Source organism: Pezoporus occidentalis, unplaced genomic scaffold (assembly GCF_034315485.1).
Source record: "Pezoporus occidentalis ecotype Australia unplaced genomic scaffold, CSIRO_AGI_Poc_V1 ctg23, whole genome shotgun sequence".
In the NCBI taxonomy this organism is placed as follows: Eukaryota; Metazoa; Chordata; class Aves; order Psittaciformes; family Psittacidae; genus Pezoporus; species Pezoporus occidentalis.
In genome coordinates, this window is record NW_026914180.1 from 5,104,075 (window position 1) to 5,122,113 (window position 18,039).

Sequence of the window (18,039 nt, forward strand, 5' to 3'; positions counted from 1 at the left end):
TCTGTTTTGAAAAGCTTTAAGGTGAGCATCAAATGTAAACGGAACAGATGCCACCACTGATTGCAGAATCTGTAAAAAGAGGAAAGCAAAGGTGTTCATAGATGACTTTCGTCATTTGTTTTAATCATAATAAGGAAATACTTCTGCATATAATAATTTTTGTGAAGCAAAGCTTCTTCCATTTATCAGACATTGCTAACGTATTTTATCAACTTATATATAAATGATAGTGTGACTCAAGTGTGTCTTGAGCAAAATTCTGCTTTTGGATTAATGTTATTCTTTTGGATTGCCACCCTGGTTTTTGTAATATATAAAGGCTCATTTCACATTTGAATGAATAAAAAAGACAGACCCACCTTACTGGATGAAAGATAATTTTGTACTCTTGCTTTTAATGCCTTAGATGGTACATTGTGAATAGATGGGAGTGTGACTCTACTGTCATTTATTTTTAAAAGATGTTTTCTTTAATTTTCTGGATGCCATAAATTGTCCTCCCCCACCCCTCTTTTTTTTTTTTCCTTTTTTTTTAAGTAAAGCTGCTTCACTTCTATAGCTTACGTTGTACTGAATTGATGGTAAAGAATATCATGGTTTAAGAAGATAAATGTCAGGAATGTCTTCTAAAGTAGACATTCAGATTTTTTTGGATTAATGGCAAAGAAGGTCAATAATTGCATGGATTGCAATAAGCTTGAGAAGAAATGGCATTCCTGCGGTGCTAGTGATTATTAAAGCATTGTGAATTCATTTCAAGATACTGTACTTTGGTTTAATAGATCTTCCATTGTGAAAGAATGACTCACTAAGGGCTGCCAGTTTGTGCAGATGATAGGAGATAATTCATAAAGCAACTGTACTTTTAAGAGAAGTTATAGCAAGCAATAGATAAATTCCTGGATGTTAGTCTTAATCTTAGCTCTGCCTTATAAAATAGGGCCCTCCAGAATTTCAGCAGCATACGCCTGGACCAGTTCCCACCAACTTCTCCCAAGCCCCAAGGCTGCCAATCCAGGACCAGTGGAGAGGGCCACCGCCACCGCCACCACCACTCCCTCCTCCACCTCCTCAGGAAAGAGATCCTTTCTTCATAGCAGGTAAGCCTTTCCATTAACATACACAATCCACTTTTTGTAAAGTGGCTATGCAGTGTAAATTTTATCATACAATGTGAAGTGTTTGGAAGAACCTGAAGGCTGGAAGATCCTGTTTGATGTAGCCAGACTAGTACATATCAAAAATTCCAGTGGTCTCTTACGGTTTTACTACTTTGATGTAATGTCTCGTATCTGTAACTGCCGTCAACCTGGATATTTTTATACAGATACAAAGTGAAGTTAGTGTGTAAGTGGTGGTTGCAATACAGTTGTATGTAATTTGTTATGGTACTAGTACTCTTCATGAGCTTTAGTTTCCACCAGTAAGTTTTTAACCACCTGGAAAATGGGTGTTTTGTAAGAAATCTGTTAAGGTTACCTAAAATGATACAGTGTAGCAAATAAAATAGCTGCTAAGTGTGTGTATATGTATACTCTAATCCCTGGAATCCTCCCTTGTTTTCATTAAAGTAGAATTTCTAAAAGATGTTGCTAATTCCAGCAAAGTACCAGTTGTGCTGGTCTTTCAGGCATCAATTCCTTTTATACACAAGTGGCAGAAGCAAGAGAAACATAGCCTTGAAGGTAGCTTTTGAAATTAAAACATCCCATACAGTTTTGCTTTCTACAAATTTCAGGTAACTCTTCCAAATCAGTATAGAGCATTACATTTCAAAAGCTTGTTTGTGTCCCAGGGAGGTTGTCATTTAATTGCTTACCTGATTTCCACAGATCCAAGGTTTCCAACTCATCCCTTATTTGAGCAGCGAAGCCCCCCACCACCACCACCTCCTCCACTTCTTAATAGCGCACATCCTGTCCCTACCCAAAGTCCAATGCCATTCAGCCAGCCCGGGCCAGCTTTCAGTCAGCAGGGCCAGCAACCCGTGTTCCCCAGGGAGCGGCCGGTTCGTCCGAACATGCAGCCTCAAGGTCCTGTGGGAATTCTCCACTTCAACCAGCCGGGTTCAGCAAATCCACGGCCGTTCATCCCTCCAAGACAGCAGTTCCTGCAGGCTCCGGGACAGCCCTTCCTTGCTGCACACACGCAGCCCACCATGCAGGTATGGGTCTGCAGTGGCAAGGGGCCTGTGAGGAGCATGTGAAGTAGCCCAGTGCTACCATGTAAGGAGTAATGTGGCTCAAGTAAGAGTTATTTGAGATTACAGGTATGAGGCAGATGGACCTGTAGTACTTTTAATTGCTGTACCTGAAAAAGTGATTAATCTTCTACCTAGTTGGCAGCACTAACGCATTTCAGATAGTGAGACTGCAGCTCAGCCCTGGCTCCTGAAGTTGCTTTAGCTCCACAGAAGTAGGGAGAGTGGCCCCGGCCTGGCCCCTGTCCCGGTCAGCAGCAGGGCGGGAGCGCCCTCTGCCGCTCACCTGCGGAGCCCGGCAGGGAGCCGGGGGCCTCCTGCAAACCGGAAGGAAGCTGAAGTGATGTTTGAAATGGATAAATGATTTGGGGTTGTGCAGAGTGATGTATAGGGCCGTGCATGTTCTGTGGGATTTATGCGGGGTTTTCTCATAGTGTCTGCGCTTTGAACCTGGGGGAATCCTGAAGTCTAATGATGCTGGAGAAGGGAAAAATCATAAAAAAAAACAAACAAACAAATTTAAAAGTAATTAAAAAAGGAGACAGAGGGCAGAAACCTTTGCAGGTGTCTTTTTCCATTTCAACTGTTGACTTACACAGGTTTAAGTGCAAAATGACAACCCTGTACAGCTTCTGTTAGTCTGGTTTCTACTCAGTATACTTTTGGTTTACCCTAGTCCATAGCTGCTTAGAGATGTTTTTGAGGACTTGGAAGGCTGGAGCTATTTTTCAGGAGTTTATTACCTTGAAACTAAAACCAAATAATCTTTTTGTTCATGTGAAGGGTCCCTTGCATCCTCCATTACAGCCGCAGCCACAACCTCAACCTCAGCAGCACCATCACCAGCAGCAGCAACACCATCACCAGCAGCCACAGCAGCAACACCATCATCATCTCCAAGGGCCGCCACAGCCCTTGATGCCTATGAACCAGCCACAGTTCAGGCCTCACATGCAGGCCGCACAGCAGCAGCCACCAAATAACAACAGGATGCAGTGTCAGCCACGACAGGGTCCAATGAAGCCAAGGCATGTAAGTACCACATATGTCAATGTTGTTGCCTTGTGTAGTTCTGCATGAGTAGCAGACATGTAAGCACAGGCTTCAGATCTCACCAGCATGGTTTTCCAGTCCCATTTATTTCCTTCCTACTCTGTTCCCTTCTTCCACCCTTTCTTGCTCCTTTTCTGCTTTGATCATTTTATAACATCCAAATGATAGCACTTGGATGATAGCACTACATCCAGAAATAGCACTTGTATCTTTCCCTTTTAATTTTCTTCTCCAGTCTTGGGTGTTTTTCTTGATCTGGGTCCAGTAAGAGATGATTCAGTTGCCCAAAAACTGGCAATAAAGGGTTTCTGAAAGATAGATTTGCTCAGTAAGACTTCAGAACTGCTGATAGCCTGTGGTTGTGTGGGAGTGCAATACTCTGGCACTGTCTTTTAATTTGAAGGCCTCTCTGTATCACTGCAAATAAGCTTTCTGGTTCAGATAGTGCCATTCATGTCTCGTGACTTTGCCTTTGTGCAGCATATTCTGTTGGTTGGGTAGCACAACAGTCTGTAGCAGTGCTTGAGATAATGAGACTGTACTTCAAAGTAATTGCTTTGATTAGGAAATGAAATCACACAGTGCGGCTGATTCTGAGAAAGAAGTTAAACAAGATTCACTTTTGCTTTTAGTTAAAAAAAAACAAACAACCAAGCCCTAAGACTATTGTTAAAATAGTCTCATTTCTACTGTGCCTCTTCAAAATCATGAAAATGTGAAACACGAAGCACTTCAGTCTGATTTGTAGTAGAAGTCTGCAGGTTTTTTCCTTTCTGCTTTTCAGAGTACACCATCACAAAATATTGTCAAGCGTCCAAATCAGCAGCTACAGTCAACTGCTCCAAGAAATAGTAACTTGCGTGAGTTGCCGATAGCACCATCACATGCTATGGAAATGAACAACAACAGACGAACCTCCACCCCAGCTGCTCAGGTCAAACCCATTACCAGCACAATGTCTGCCACCAAGTCTGTAGCTGGTGTTGGAAACTCACAGGGAAGGCCTGAGATGAAAGCCAAAGCAATCACCCCAGTGGGCCAAGCAAAATCAGAAGTAAAATCTGAACCAGAGGTAAGGCTTTGTAAAACAAAATCTTTCATTTAGAAGCAAAAACAAAACAAACAGCCAAACCCACCAAGAAACAAAAAACTCCGACCTTTCTAAAACTCTTCTAGTTTTCACTTGTGACCTGTAAGCGCATTTAATGCATTATTCGCCCAATAAATTTTGGTACCACTAGAGGCCTCCCTTCTGAGTTGTACTTTAATGTGATAGCAAATTCAGTCTCCATTGACAAAAAATTAAAAAAGACATCTGGAAGGTTGGCAGGGCTGTGGTGAATCTGTTTTGCTTTTGTACTATGAAAGACAGAGGGTGAGTAAGGGTCATCAGTGATGCAAGCCTCTGAAATACCCATTGTGCCTGTTCTTGTCTCCCAGGATTATGATCCCTTATTTTTTTTTTTCTTTCCCAGTAGTCACATTCTTTAAGTCAGGAGTCCTCTTCTCTTCCATTTCCTGTAATGCTGTATGGCTGGATAAAAAAGAGGCTGTTTGGAGACCTGTGACCTGATTTTCTCATGCTGTTGTCCTTTAGGCTGTTAAGTCTCCTTTAGGGTCTTGAGCAGTCATGCAGGGGGTTGCAGCTCCATTGTCCATGGAGCTTCTTGCTTTTGAAGAGGAAAATCTGTGTTTTATGAAAACTTTTGGCATGAAGGAAAATAGGAAATGCTCTTAAGTTTTCCATTTTGGAGAAAATTTTACTCTTAGCTCTGCTAGTACTTCTTCACAATCAAAAGAATGAGATGCCAGTATTTTAGGCCTCGGCTACATCATGCAGTGTGAACAGATGACCATTTCCCTGCACAGATTCTCCCAGAAGCTAGAGAAGACTCTCCATTCCCACTGTTAGTTTGAGAGAGTGCATAGGATTGCACTGATGGTGCTGTTAATCCTGAATGTCAGGAGATACAAGAGGAACATGATAGCTGAATGCACCCTGTATAATTTCGGAGTGTCAGTTTGTTCTGAGCAGAACTGTAAATTTTATAGTTTAGATAACTGTGGATCTTGTCTCAAGGACCAGGTTTTCTTCAACAGCTGTTGAAAGCTTTAATTGTGGTAATACTGCATTCCCTTTAAGCTGCTCATGATTAGCTTTTTCATCTTGTTCTTGAATTAAGGATGGTCATAACTCGTAAGTGAGGCACAAAAGAAACCCATAGCTATCAGTGTTTGACCTCTTGTGCACTTGCTTCTCATTGGAGATATTTTAAAAAATCCTTTTTTCAGCTTTTAATTTTCATCATGATGCAAATTTCAGTCATTGAAAAAATGACTGAAGTAATCCCCTTCCTCTGAAGTCTGTCTCTTGGAATAACCTAAGTCACAAAAATGCAATGCCTCTTAGAGAAGCCTCTGTCTGTTAGGCCATTAGTAAGGTAAATTTTGAAGCAAATCAGCTATGGGCCTCTCCATCTAAGACATCTTAAAGTTTTTCCAGAGTTTAGTCATATAAAAATTAAGGCATTAATTCCAAAGTATCTCTGGCAGTGTTTAGACAAATTAATATTTTTTCACCGCTCTTAATCAAATTAATTAAAAACCCCTAACCAAACATAAAACCCCACAAACAAAAAAACAAAGCAAAAAACCCCAAAGCAGTCATCTTGTTCTCTCCAGTTTAAGTTTTAAACACATCTTTACAAATTTATAGTTACAAGACAAACTGATCTTGCTTGTATGAATTCTTAGTGTTTTAAAATAAAGCCTTATTGCTATGTCAAAGCTATCTGTTAAAACAGTTTGATACCTCTTTTATGTCAGTTTTTGCAAAACAGGATTAAAAAAAAAAAAGGCTGTCTTGGAAAAAATGGTGTCTCCTGGAGTTTCCAGTTATTAACTGTAGAAGTAAAGCCTTTACAGATACACTTAGCAAGGGCTAGAAAAGTGTGTGAATGTGTGCCCACACAGAACCATTCTTTTCCCAGAGGGAATATGAAAGAGAGCCTTGTGCTGCAAGCAGCATAGTAGCAGTTGTACCTCCTCAGCTACGCCACTGTGGTAGTCTTGTTCACTGATGCCACTTATTGTCACTTCTACAGACAAGATTGCTGCACTAGTAATGTTCATTCCTAAGCATTTAATCATATTCTTCACTGTTGCAGTGTATGTTGCTACATTTCCCTCCTTAGATTGTAATGTTCTCCAGTATTTTTTCATGTGTTTTTCTTCTAATTACCTAACTTCTTCCTGTTCTTCAGCTCCCTATGAAGATGAGAAAGAGTTAAGTTCTGTCATCTTTTCAAGCTGCATTGCTCATAAGTGAACTGGGCAGGTTATTTTGCAAGTGTCTTCAACTGGAAAATTATTAAGACTTCTCTTTGTAACCTTCTTTCTGAAGAGTCGGTGGCCATATTTATGAATGTCCTATCAATTCATGAAGCACCAAAAAAATAGCAGTGTTGGCTATAAGAGATTTTGCTCACCTTCAGAATAGATACTTGAAAGGTTTGCAACCTGACTGACTAGAAGATTAAAAGCTCTATTTCTACTTTACTAACGGTATGCTTATGTTCCCATTCCTGTGAGGCTACAAAATACTGATTTTTCAGTGCCTTTGTTCAGAATAGTTGTAACTCTTCAAGATTTAAACTCACATACCCTCAGTCTGAAAAATCATTCTGTTAGTGGAATTGGAAATTGTGGGTGATGACTGTGTGCCTAATTCTGCTCATGTTGAGGTTAGTTTAGCATAGGAGGAATTGAGACAATAATATAAGAACAGTATTAAGAATTTTTGGATTTAAAGGAGGGGACGAATGTGGAAAGGTGGTGTGAAGCTATTCAGACGAAATGGGTATTGGAGCTCAAAACAGAAGAGAAATTAATGCTGCATAGTCGTAACTGTATTGATATTAACTACTTATTTTGCAGTAAATAGCCCTGTTATACTGAAATCTTCACATGTCGTTCTCCCAAATCCAGTGAATTTTGTAGTTGGGTTGTTGGGTTTTATATTGCTGTCTTGTTTGTTTGTTTTAACAAGGCTCATAGTATGAAAAATAGTAGCTGCATTAAGTTACAAGACCAAATGTAACTACATCTTTTCATCTTCTTGGAAATTAACTACCTGAGAAATTGTATGTGTCTAAATTTGAGTTTTGTCCAGTTTAAATAGGCTTGATTTCTAAATTTTTGCAATGGTGCCTTCTGTTTTATGCTTAGAAGGTTCTTCTTCATCGTGATGGTTTTTTTTTTCCAGTTGGAAGATCGCAAGAGGGCAGTGTGCTTCTCAGAGTAACTTAAACTTCTTAATTCTCTTCCTGCTTGTCCAGGATGTGCAGCTCCTGTGTTTGGTAGGGTGACTCATAGCTTCTGAGGGTTCAGGAGCTGATATCAGCAACGTGAAATATATGATGTGGATGTAGATACGTTTATTTAAGATACGTTGTGGTTTTGAAAGCAAGCAGATAAATGACGCAGCTTGGATCTGGCCTTACGTTTTATGAAGACTTGTCATGATTTCTTTTTTTTGACAAATTATTCTAGCCTCTTTTTGTTTCTAATGTTGCAACTGAAAAAAATAACTATGAGCCTGCTGAATAGATTTTGTTTATGTCACAGATCAAACCATTTTGATTACTCTGTCCTTGCACCCATTCTGCTGAGGGACACAAGTGAGCCTGGTTGCGTGATTCTGTTTTTTTGTTCCCTGATAGCAAACCAGAACACTTGCAGTCTGTACGACTCAGTGGTTCTATTAACTAGTAATAAAGCCTGCAGAGCTCTGAAAAGCTGTGGGATGAGTTGTTTAATTTGCTATATAAAAAGCAAGCTAATAATACTGAGACTTAAATTTCACTAGAAATTTTATTTCCTTGGTTTAGAGCATGTCTTTGCTGTCTTCTCCTCAGTTGACAGTGCCATTCTAAGTTCTCCTGGAGAACGATGGAAGACAGCTACTTGTCTTACTGCTGCTCCTCAGCTAAACTCAGAAAAGCTGCCTGTAACATTTTCTTTTGGCACTTGCCATCAAAGCTGCTTTGGATCTTGGGGCAGAAGAAAAGCCTATAGCTAAGGCTCAGTCTTCCCTTCAAACCAGAATGAAATATATTGTGTTCACGAACTGTTCAAAGATGGATGAGACTGTCCCCTAAACAAAAACCAAAACTCCCCAAACTCAACAACAATAACAAAAAAAAAGACTTTCACAAAGCCAAGGGAACTGATTTGCATCTCTGGCCTTTTATACGCTGTAGCATTCTCTAAAAGGAAGAGCTGTTTCCAATATACCATTTTTTTCATGTTGTGGAATTTTCTACGAAGTGTGACGCATCAGTAGTTTATCCAAAAAAAAGGCTGCTCTGAGGGTTTTTTTCTGCTGCTTCACCTACAGATAATGTTGGTTTTGGCATCAAACTTCCAAACACAAGCTCTGAACTTTATGACAACTTTGAAGGATATCTACTCTTTCCCAGATGTTTTTTTTTGTTGTTTTTTTCGCAGGGGAGGCGAAATGCATTTTTTACTGCTTGTTGGAAAAATCTGTATTGGGCTTATTAAACTAACAGGATGAAAATCATTATCAGTCGGTATCATGTACTGTTTCCATTTTGACCCAAAGTACTGTCTTGCCTGTTCTGTACGATGAAGCTCCTTATTACGTACCATAGGTCATATATATACGCGCACCCACACTCTGTAATACCGTATACATAAGGTGCTTTTAAAGCTGATCAGCAGAGGATTTAATTGCCACTGTTTTCATCCTAGTAAAGAACTTCTTGTCATTCTGAATCTGTTCTGTTGGGTCATTGTGCAACTAGTTTCAATTAAACCTGACTCCTAATGCAGATACTCTGTTAATCATCAAGCTGTTAAATTATTTGGTCTTCCTCTAGCTGCAAGGGTATTTTACTGAGAACAGTAGTAGGAACTTGCTTATGATGGTGAAGGATGTAGGTCTACCTATAGCCCATTAACAGGCTGATCTGCAGTTGTGAAATAACCTCAGAGCTCTTGGCCCTTGATGTTTAAGATTATTCTTTAAGAAGGGATCGACTTCTTAGGATTATTACTGATTTCCCAAGTTTTGAGTTTAGTTCCTGAAAGGAAAATTTCAGATTGTATTTGAGCTCAAGTTACCTGAATACTCTACTAAACATTCATCTAATTTCATACGTGTTGGTGTTACAGTTTGTCAGTTGTCTTCTGAGTTTAATGCTAGTGTAGTGGAAATCAGCGTATCTGTTCAAGCGATGTTGCATGGATGTATTGGCCAGAGTCCCTCAGGATCTTCATTTACTGTCTGCTGGCAAGACTCATTTAAGTGTGCTGCAAAGTTCACATACCTGTGCTGCTATATGTAACTTTGCGGTAATGTTTGGAAGTTATACATCATGATCCACCTCTTTTGAGGCCTTCAGAGCTTTTTAGATGATAAAATGAGCAGACAGTCCTAATAATAAAGGACAGCTCATAGAAGAGCTGGTCTTAATGCAGACTTGTGCTGGTATTGACATCTTAAGTTGAATATAAGTTAAAAATACTCCAAAGGTAAGTTTGGTACTGGCTTGCTGGAATCCATCAAACCTGTTTAGGTAAAATGTTGAATATTATGATTTGAAGGAAAGCAAATGGATAAACAAATTCATTAAGTTAAACATGATTTCTGTTTGGGCAGTTTCAGTAACTGAGATATTTACTGTCTTTGAAAATGACTGAAAATTTTCTTTGCTGCATCAGGATCAGCATAGCAGCATATCCTCCTCCTGTCTGTATCTTATCTGTATTTTCTCATCATATGAAAACTAAAGGGCCTTACCCTTTGACTGTATTTTGTAAGGATAGTAGTTTGTTGTTGGGGTTTTTTGTTTGTGGTTTTTTTTTTTACTACAATCCAGCATCTCCAGTTTTCAATATAAGGTGAAATACTTGAGTTTCCTTCTGTAGGAGCATGCTTCTGTCTATCAACAGTGACCTGTAATCTTGTTCTTACAGTGATTAATTATTAATTACCACCACCATAGTCCGAAAAGTATAGAGGAAGATCAGAACCTTTTAGTACGTGAAGCAGTCTCATAAAAAGGGAAAGCGTTAGGCCTCATCCCTGAATTTAAAAAAAAAAAAAAAAACAACAAAAAAAACAAATTTTGCAAATCCAGTTTTAGAGGAGTCTTAGCCATTGTTTAGGCTGGATGTCTAGTGTGAGACATGCAGCTGTTTTTTAGTAATTGTGGGAATAAACCCTATCAATACGTGCTAAGGAAAGAAGCAGTTACTGCTGTAGAAAACAGCCATTCAGGATTTGTGCATCTGGATTCTATGAGTACAAATATGACAACTGGACTTTTAGATCTGTGAACCAACTTTATGGTTGTATCTGTTCAGTTCTGCAGTTTCTTTTGTTTGTTTTTTCCCCTTGGGTTGGTGAGGATTCTGGGGCATATTAGGAATGAAAGCCCTTAAATTAACGGGGGGGGGGGGGGGGGGGGGGGGGAATTACACATTTGGTGTACAAAAAATGGCATTTATGTTGTGAAGAGTTTGCAGTCATTTGCTGCAGGGTAAATAACTTCATCGTGGATTCCCAATTTTTGAGAAATATTTTAGTATTTATGCTGCAATTTACTGACATGCAAAGTATCGTTAATTTGAGACCCTGTTTTTGTTAGGGGTGATTAATATATACTAAGTAGAATGTTGTGCTTATTTGTAAGCAGGCTCTGTATGTCAAGTATCTAACTTAATCTTCCAAATGGATGAAAAGAAAGAAGTATAATGAAAAAAGTATGCTTTGTAATTTTGAAAAATTCATGCGATTATATCATACGAGCAGTTTGGTTTCTTTTCTGGGATGATGAGCATCAGCATTCCTTGACTGTTGTCCGTTATTTATACAACTTTTCGTAAGAACCCGTTCTGCCAAAGTTGAACCTTGAGAAAGGTTATTTGTTAGTGTGTAATTCTTTCAGAAGAGCCCAGGGCTGGAATATTAAAGGCATTCTCTATATACTATTAATATTCCACCACTGCATTTGGCAACATTTTGATTCTGAAGAGAGTGCATGAGTTCAAGGTCAGAGAGATTGACTTGTGCTGTTCATTATAACCAATTACTGTGTGACAAATGAGTTTGAGATCAGGCTGAAAATTCTGTGAGAAAAATCAATAGTTCTAATCAGGGCCTTTCAGGTCATTTACCACCCTACCTTTTGTTACTTTGTCAGAAAAGAGCAAGATAAAACCTGTGTGACAGTGGGTTGCCTCTGTATTGTTACCTTCCATTTGAAACATATTTTGATATCTTGAATTACAGTGATAGTTTAATTGGTTTTAGAAGCGTCTAAATGAGTTCCAATTTGTAAAACTTCATTAGATTTTAATAATTTTCTTTTCATATTCTGATCAGATTTTTCAGCTGGTGTTGAAGCTTTTCTGTTTAGGAAGTTAGTATATGTAAGTCCTAAACCAAATTTGAGCTGTTTGTCTGTAATGAATAGCAACTAAAACTTTCCAGCAGGTACACTCCAGTAGTAGCCTTAATTTGGTATCACGGATAATTTCAAAAGCTCTTCAAAGAGTTATAGCTTTACAACATCTGAAACAACAATTCAGTGTTGTTTTGACCAAGCTGGGCATTTGTTAAGAATTTAATAAATTCATTTGTATTTTCCTGTATAGTATCCAGATGAAGATGAAGAAACTAGATTGTATCGCTTGAAGATAGAAGAGCAGAAGCGTCTAAGAGAAGAAATCCTGAAACAAAAGGAGCTGAGGCGGCAGCAGCAGGCTGGTGCTAGAAAGAGAGAATTGCTTGAAAGACTTGCGCAGCAGCAGCAGCAACCTTCTACGCAACAGTCCTACATGCAGCAGGAGGACGACTCATCCGAGTACCCCACCAATGGCAGCCCTTACATACCCCATTCTGGCTTACAGACCAGGCAGAATGTGAAAAACAGACTCCTTGTTAGAAAGCAAGATACGGTAGTTCCAAATATCCAACCCAAACCCACAGATTTCCCACAGGTTGGGGCAAATATGCAGTATCAAGGACAGCAGATGAAGCCAGCGAAGCAGCTGAGGCAGACTAGAACAATACCTTTGAGTTCACCTCAGGCGCCACAGAAAGTATTGCAGACAAAGCCTGCTGCAGCATCGCTGCCCACAACACAGACTGCTCGAGTGGCTTCGGTACAAGCAAGGCCACAGGAACTGAAATCTGGCGTGAAAAGGACTGTCATGCACCGGACAAACTGTGGTAGTGGAGATGAGCCCCATGTCGGCAGCAAAGTCAGGGTGATTAAGTTGTCAGGAGGGGTAAGTTTCCAAGGCTCATATTGTGTGTGTGTGTTGTCGTGGTTTGTTTTTGTGTGTTTCATTCTGTGCAATCCCCAAATAAAATATGGGCCTAAGCTGATAAGGGAAGTAGCAGGTTTAGCAGATGTAATAGTCCATATTTTATGTTTTCAGAACTGTAAGTTATTAGCAGTTATCACTCAGAAATTAATGTTTCCTGTGATACTTTACTGCCAAGCAATTATCACTGAAACATCATTGAAATAATACTCTTATAAGTTGTAACCTGAGTCTGAAAGACTCCTCCGCAGAGCTCCTTTTGCTTAAAGTTAATAGGTCTGATATTTGGTCAGAGAAAAGGGTTTGGATGGCTCTTTTTAAGGTTTGGTTAAAAGCCAGCTCTGCTTACTTAGTAGTTGAAGCCACCTGATTTGATTGTGTGCTAGTGTTGATGTGTTTTCTGTACACAAGGGAAGATTGTTTCATTTTCTTGGAAAGTGTGTTTTGAAACTAAGCAATGTATCTGAGGGGGATATTTTCTGACACAGGCTGGGTTTGAAATGTTACCATTTCACTTCTGCATCTAAATGAGATTTCCTTATCTTTTGATTAGGGATCTATTATCTTGCAGAATGTCCCTTGAGCACTGGTGTTGTGGAAGAGTCACAATGCTGATCTTGATAGCAGTGTGCCTATTTAAGATTTGGGGCTTTGGTTAGAAGGTATCTCTACCAAATTTCTTCTGTCTTAATGAAAAGACAAGTTAATTTGTTAGGGCTCTAAAGCAAGTGAGAGGAGGGGACATAGTGAGATGGCATTATCAGTGCGAAGTCTGTCCTCAGGTTTAATGCTGAGGAAGAAGGGAGGATGTGGTGTAGGCTTAATGCTGTGGTGCATTGGAGGTAGTTTGTTTTGGAAGAATGCTACTTAAATTATTCAGAGCATTCTTTGGGGAAACTTGCAGAACTGCTGTAAATCTGTAACAAAGCGAACAGTGTGTTTACAGAGACTGAACAAGGCTTTGGAGGCTAGACTTTCCTCTGTAAAATGGGGAGAAAGTCAAAATGCCAGAGTCTTAACTACTTTTTAGAAACGTTTTTCTGCCGCTCATAAAACTTAAATGCATTTAAAATCGTGAACTGCATAATGACCATGTGGTCTTTCAAAATATTAACATTAAGGGCCTTAGTGACCACATAGCGCTGACAGCAGCTTAGCTTGGAGTATGTCTAATTCCTCCTCAGACAGGCTAACTTAAGTGCAGAAGAATAAACTGCAAGAAGCTGAAAGAAAATGATTCTGTTGGGCTAAAAATACTTATATACAAAGTACGTCTGAAGGAATCCCAGTGGCCTGCAAGAGGTGTGACAGGTTTGTTGTTCATGAATAATTGAATAAAGCAATCATGCGCAACTTCTTTTATTATGTGGTGAAACAAAACAATGCCAGTCACCACTGTATACAGCTCCTCTTAACAAATGGTTATCAGTGCCCACAGTAGCATTCTCAATGAAATATTTTTTTATCATAATACTCTTTCATAAAACCGTGTTTTGTTTCAGATAAGCCTCATGGTAAGCAAGAACAATTAGCTTTGTTAAATACATTGCAACCCCTCTTTCATTGCATACAGAAACAGATTTGCTCTGTCCATCTTAACTTTCAGAAACTGAGGGTTTAGCAAGATAAAGCAGGCTCTTCACGTGTAGCCTTTGTTGTTTCTTTTTGTATTGCCATGGCCATTTTAAGTTTTCCTTCCAACTGTGGAAGAATAAAAGCAGGCATTGCAATTAGTTATTCAACATTGATCAAGGTAGTTGATTAATTTTTAATTAGTGACAAGCTGAATCTATGACTTTGTTTCTTTGACCACACAAGGCAAAAGAAAAAATTGAGCAGCAGGGGGGCCAATCTTGTCCATTTTGACAGGATTTTGAAGAAGAATTAATTAAAAGCTGCTTGGACTCTGAATACTGTAAAGATCACAGATCACATTTAGTTTCTGTTTCTAGTGCTTAGTCCTGCCACATGCTTTATTTATTTTTCACAACTTTTGCCTTAGTGTTAAATATAAGGCAAAAAACAAATCTCATGTTTTCTACCCATTCTCCTTAGTGCCTTCTCTAATTCCCTGCCTTTGGCCAAAGGGCTGGCTGGTATCCCTTACCTGTACGCACTGACTCGATCCTGCAGTTAAGCAGCCCTGCTGTTGCTCTCAGTCCAAACGCTAGTACCCTTTTTCCTTTCTAGAGCTCTGTGCAGAAATGTTTTGAATACCTGTGTAAAGTTAGATGGCTTTTGATTAAATGCAATGTAGGTTAGACACAGTGCAGGTTCCTTTTCAGAGCTCTCTTGATTCATGTTGGTAAAGACTTGGAAAGTCCCTTCTCTTACAGCCTGCCAGCATGATAGTAGAGTTGCCAGCAGAAGAAGCTGGTGGACCAAATTGACCTGAAACAGGAGCTGGTAGCAAGGGCTGTGTAAATTTATATAAGGAAGCCCCATCCCTGGCAGTGTTCAAGGCCAGGTTGGATGAAGCTTTGAGCAACCTGGTCTATTTCAAGGTGTCCCTGCCCATGGCAGGGGCTTGGAACTGGATGAACTTTAAGGCCCTTTCTAAGCCAAAACATTCTGTGATTCTATGAAATTTAGTAGGACCATCTGCAGAACCAGGATTAAATGATGCTGTGCTGTTGGTGATGTTTTTTAACAGATAGGAGATGTACTTGTTAAGATTTGTGGTATACAAGTACTACCGGAAGTATCTTTCCCAGTTTAAGCATCTACATTAATTTGTGTTGCTGGGCACTGCAGTACTACAGAGGATTTCTGACCTCGAAGTAGAAGTATCCCTTGTTATGGAAGAAGTCAAAATGTCTGTTTCCATAATACTCTCTCTTGAGGAGATTTTGTTTTATAAGTATTTTTATGGAATTGTAAGAATTACTAATTATATTCCAGTAAGTATTTTAATTTTATTTATTTAATTTAGTTTACGTGATATATAAGATGCCTTTAGTTTATGTGATATATAAGATGCCTTAATCTATGGTTTCTTAAAGAAAAGGGAATTAGAAAATAATTCACCATTTCTTGTATGTCAGACTAAGTCTGCACATCTAAGTGACACATGTTGGGTACTGTCAGTGATTTTTTTTTTTTGTCTGGGGTTTTTTGTTTTTTTTTTTTGTTGGGGTTTTGTTTTGTGTTTTGTTTTTTTTTGTTATTATTATATTTTTGCTTTTTTAAACAAATCCCTCTACTTCTTTCCCTTTAAATGTTATGTTCCTGAAAATAAGGCAGTGGTTAGCAATGAACTCTGATTTGATTTATTTATTATGGAGGCCCAGATAACTTTTAGTGGATCCAGTGTCATTTATGGTTTGTGTGACAAGGCTTCAGAGCCATCCTTTCCAGGTATAAAAGAAAATAGGGGTGAAAGGACCATAGAAATAATTTATTTTGTTTTGAAGGTGGAGATGAACTCTGTAGCATTACTGACAGATTTTTTCAGTCTATTTCTGAGATCTCATTATTGGAGATTTCGTTGGCCATCTATTCCAGTGTCCAGTGTGCACATTAAGGAGAATTCTTATATTGACCAAACTGCAATATTCAGTCTATGACTATTTGAATTAAACTTCAGTCTTTCCAAACCTTCATGATTCCGTGATTCTATTCTGTGATTGAGAGAGACAGGAAAGAATTTATATCCCTTTGTGGCACTTTCTCTTTTAAAAGATCTCTTAACTGTTTTTGAGCACTAATATCCTTCACTCCCTCTTGATGGGGCATGTTCTCTCACAGTTTGGCTGTTCGTGGTGGTGGTCTTTGGGTTCTCTGTGATCAGTCTGTTGGTAAATAGTTCTAGAACCAAGTACAACTGAGTTTCTTAAGCCAATATATTAGCAGTCCTTTTACTCATGGAGGAGCTGGTTTGTACTAGCTGTGACCTTAGATATCTTAAGATTATATGAAATGTGTGCTGAACATGTTTTTTCATTTAGTTGGATTTTCTGTTGGAAATAGCATTTTAAACTCACTGTATCATTCAGCCATCTTAATATTGTTGTTGGGTGATTTCTCTTTAGCCAGAAAATAGCCTGCCATGTTCAAAGAGATGTGTGTCTGTCCCAGAGGCCTGAAAATGCTGATTCTTATGCTGCACCAAGAACACACCAGTCTTTGTCACTGTGGAAAGCTGCACAATGAGTTTTTTTCATGGATGTATAAAAATACATAAAAACACGTAATAGATAAAAATACATAAAAATCTCATTGTTCCCTCTTGCATTAAAAGCAATATCTTATTAGTGATCGTAATTCCTGAAAACCTGGAATGCTTCATCTGAAAAGCTTGAAGAAGAGCTGAGACGTTCTTTTGTTTGGAAATCTTGTCACAAAAACTGTGATTGGGTTATAAAAAGAAAAAGGGAATTGGAATGGAATGGAAGCTAGCAAGCTTGATTCATATTTAGAATAATTGAAAAGTGTTAAGAAATTAATATGGAGTTCTAAGTATGGAAAAAGACTGATTGAAATGATTCTTGTTCAATAATGTAACCTTATCATACACCCTCACTTAATGTTTGTACTTATTTCTACTTGCATGTTTATGTTCAAGTGTAATTAAAAATATTTGAATTGAAAGCTCTATAGCGCCTTTCATCTAAATATGTCAGGAATTACAAGCACTAGGATTTTTGTCATTTCTTTGACAAGTTCTTGAGGAAACCCCTTAGCCAGCTCTGCAGTGCTACCATCTGCGAGAAACAGCACAGAAATGCTTGCCATATGTGGTCCTATTATTTTTTATGAAGCAAGAGAATGGCATTGTGTTTTGTTTGTATACCACTACTTGAAGGAAGCATGGATGATGTCCATACTCTGTGGACTGAAGGAGCTGCAGAAAACGTCGTATCTGAGTGCCTGGGGATCATGTTTGTCACTTAGTGTTGAAATGGGCAAAACCCTTGAAGCAGTACTAATACAAGTACTGCTGGAAAAGGACTGCCTGCCACAACCTGCAAGATTTCAGTCTGGAAATATTTCACAAATGGGCATTAATTCATTACTTCAATCTCAAAAAAAAAAAAAAGGAAGCCCTTTGGTATTCCAGTTATGAAGAAGGCATGGTATTTTCATGAAACATTTGGAAATGAGCAGTACCCTGTCCTCCCAGTCCTCTCGTGAAGAGGGTCCCTATAGAGACACTATTTCATGGCTCAGGGTAGTGAGACAGACTATGTTCTACTGTTTGGGGCATATTCGGGTACCGGGAAGATGAAATACGGGGGCAGGCGTGGATGCACTTAGCAACTAGAGGGATTTAAACTGACAACACCACCAGATGCAGACAGGACTTTTTATGGGTTTCTAATAAAATCTTTGAAAGTGGGAAGAAAGATCGCCCTAAATTGAATTTAAGTTTGCTGTGGATAACTTGGAACTAAAGTGCAATAAAGTGTTTCTGTTGTAGGCTTCAG

General features: G+C 38.9%; 1 protein-coding gene across 6 annotated transcripts in view; it reads left to right on the top strand.

Annotated features, from left to right (window-relative positions):
- RBM33 (RNA binding motif protein 33) overlaps positions 1 to 18,039 on the top strand; it is a 104,343-nt gene that overhangs the window by 61,824 nt on the left and 24,480 nt on the right. For 5 of the 6 annotated variants that reach the window (XM_062621465.1, XM_062621466.1, XM_062621468.1 and 2 more), the window contains exons 11-15: positions 941 to 1,100; positions 1,833 to 2,164; positions 2,984 to 3,232; positions 4,038 to 4,325; positions 11,939 to 12,574. In XM_062621465.1, coding sequence (XP_062477449.1) covers positions 941 to 1,100; positions 1,833 to 2,164; positions 2,984 to 3,232; positions 4,038 to 4,325; positions 11,939 to 12,574 — 1,665 coding nt within the window. Of the gene's footprint in view, positions 1 to 940; positions 1,101 to 1,832; positions 2,165 to 2,983; positions 3,233 to 4,037; positions 4,326 to 11,938; positions 12,575 to 16,644; positions 17,204 to 18,039 lie in introns of those variants that run through there. The other variant, XM_062621470.1, reaches the window with a different exon arrangement.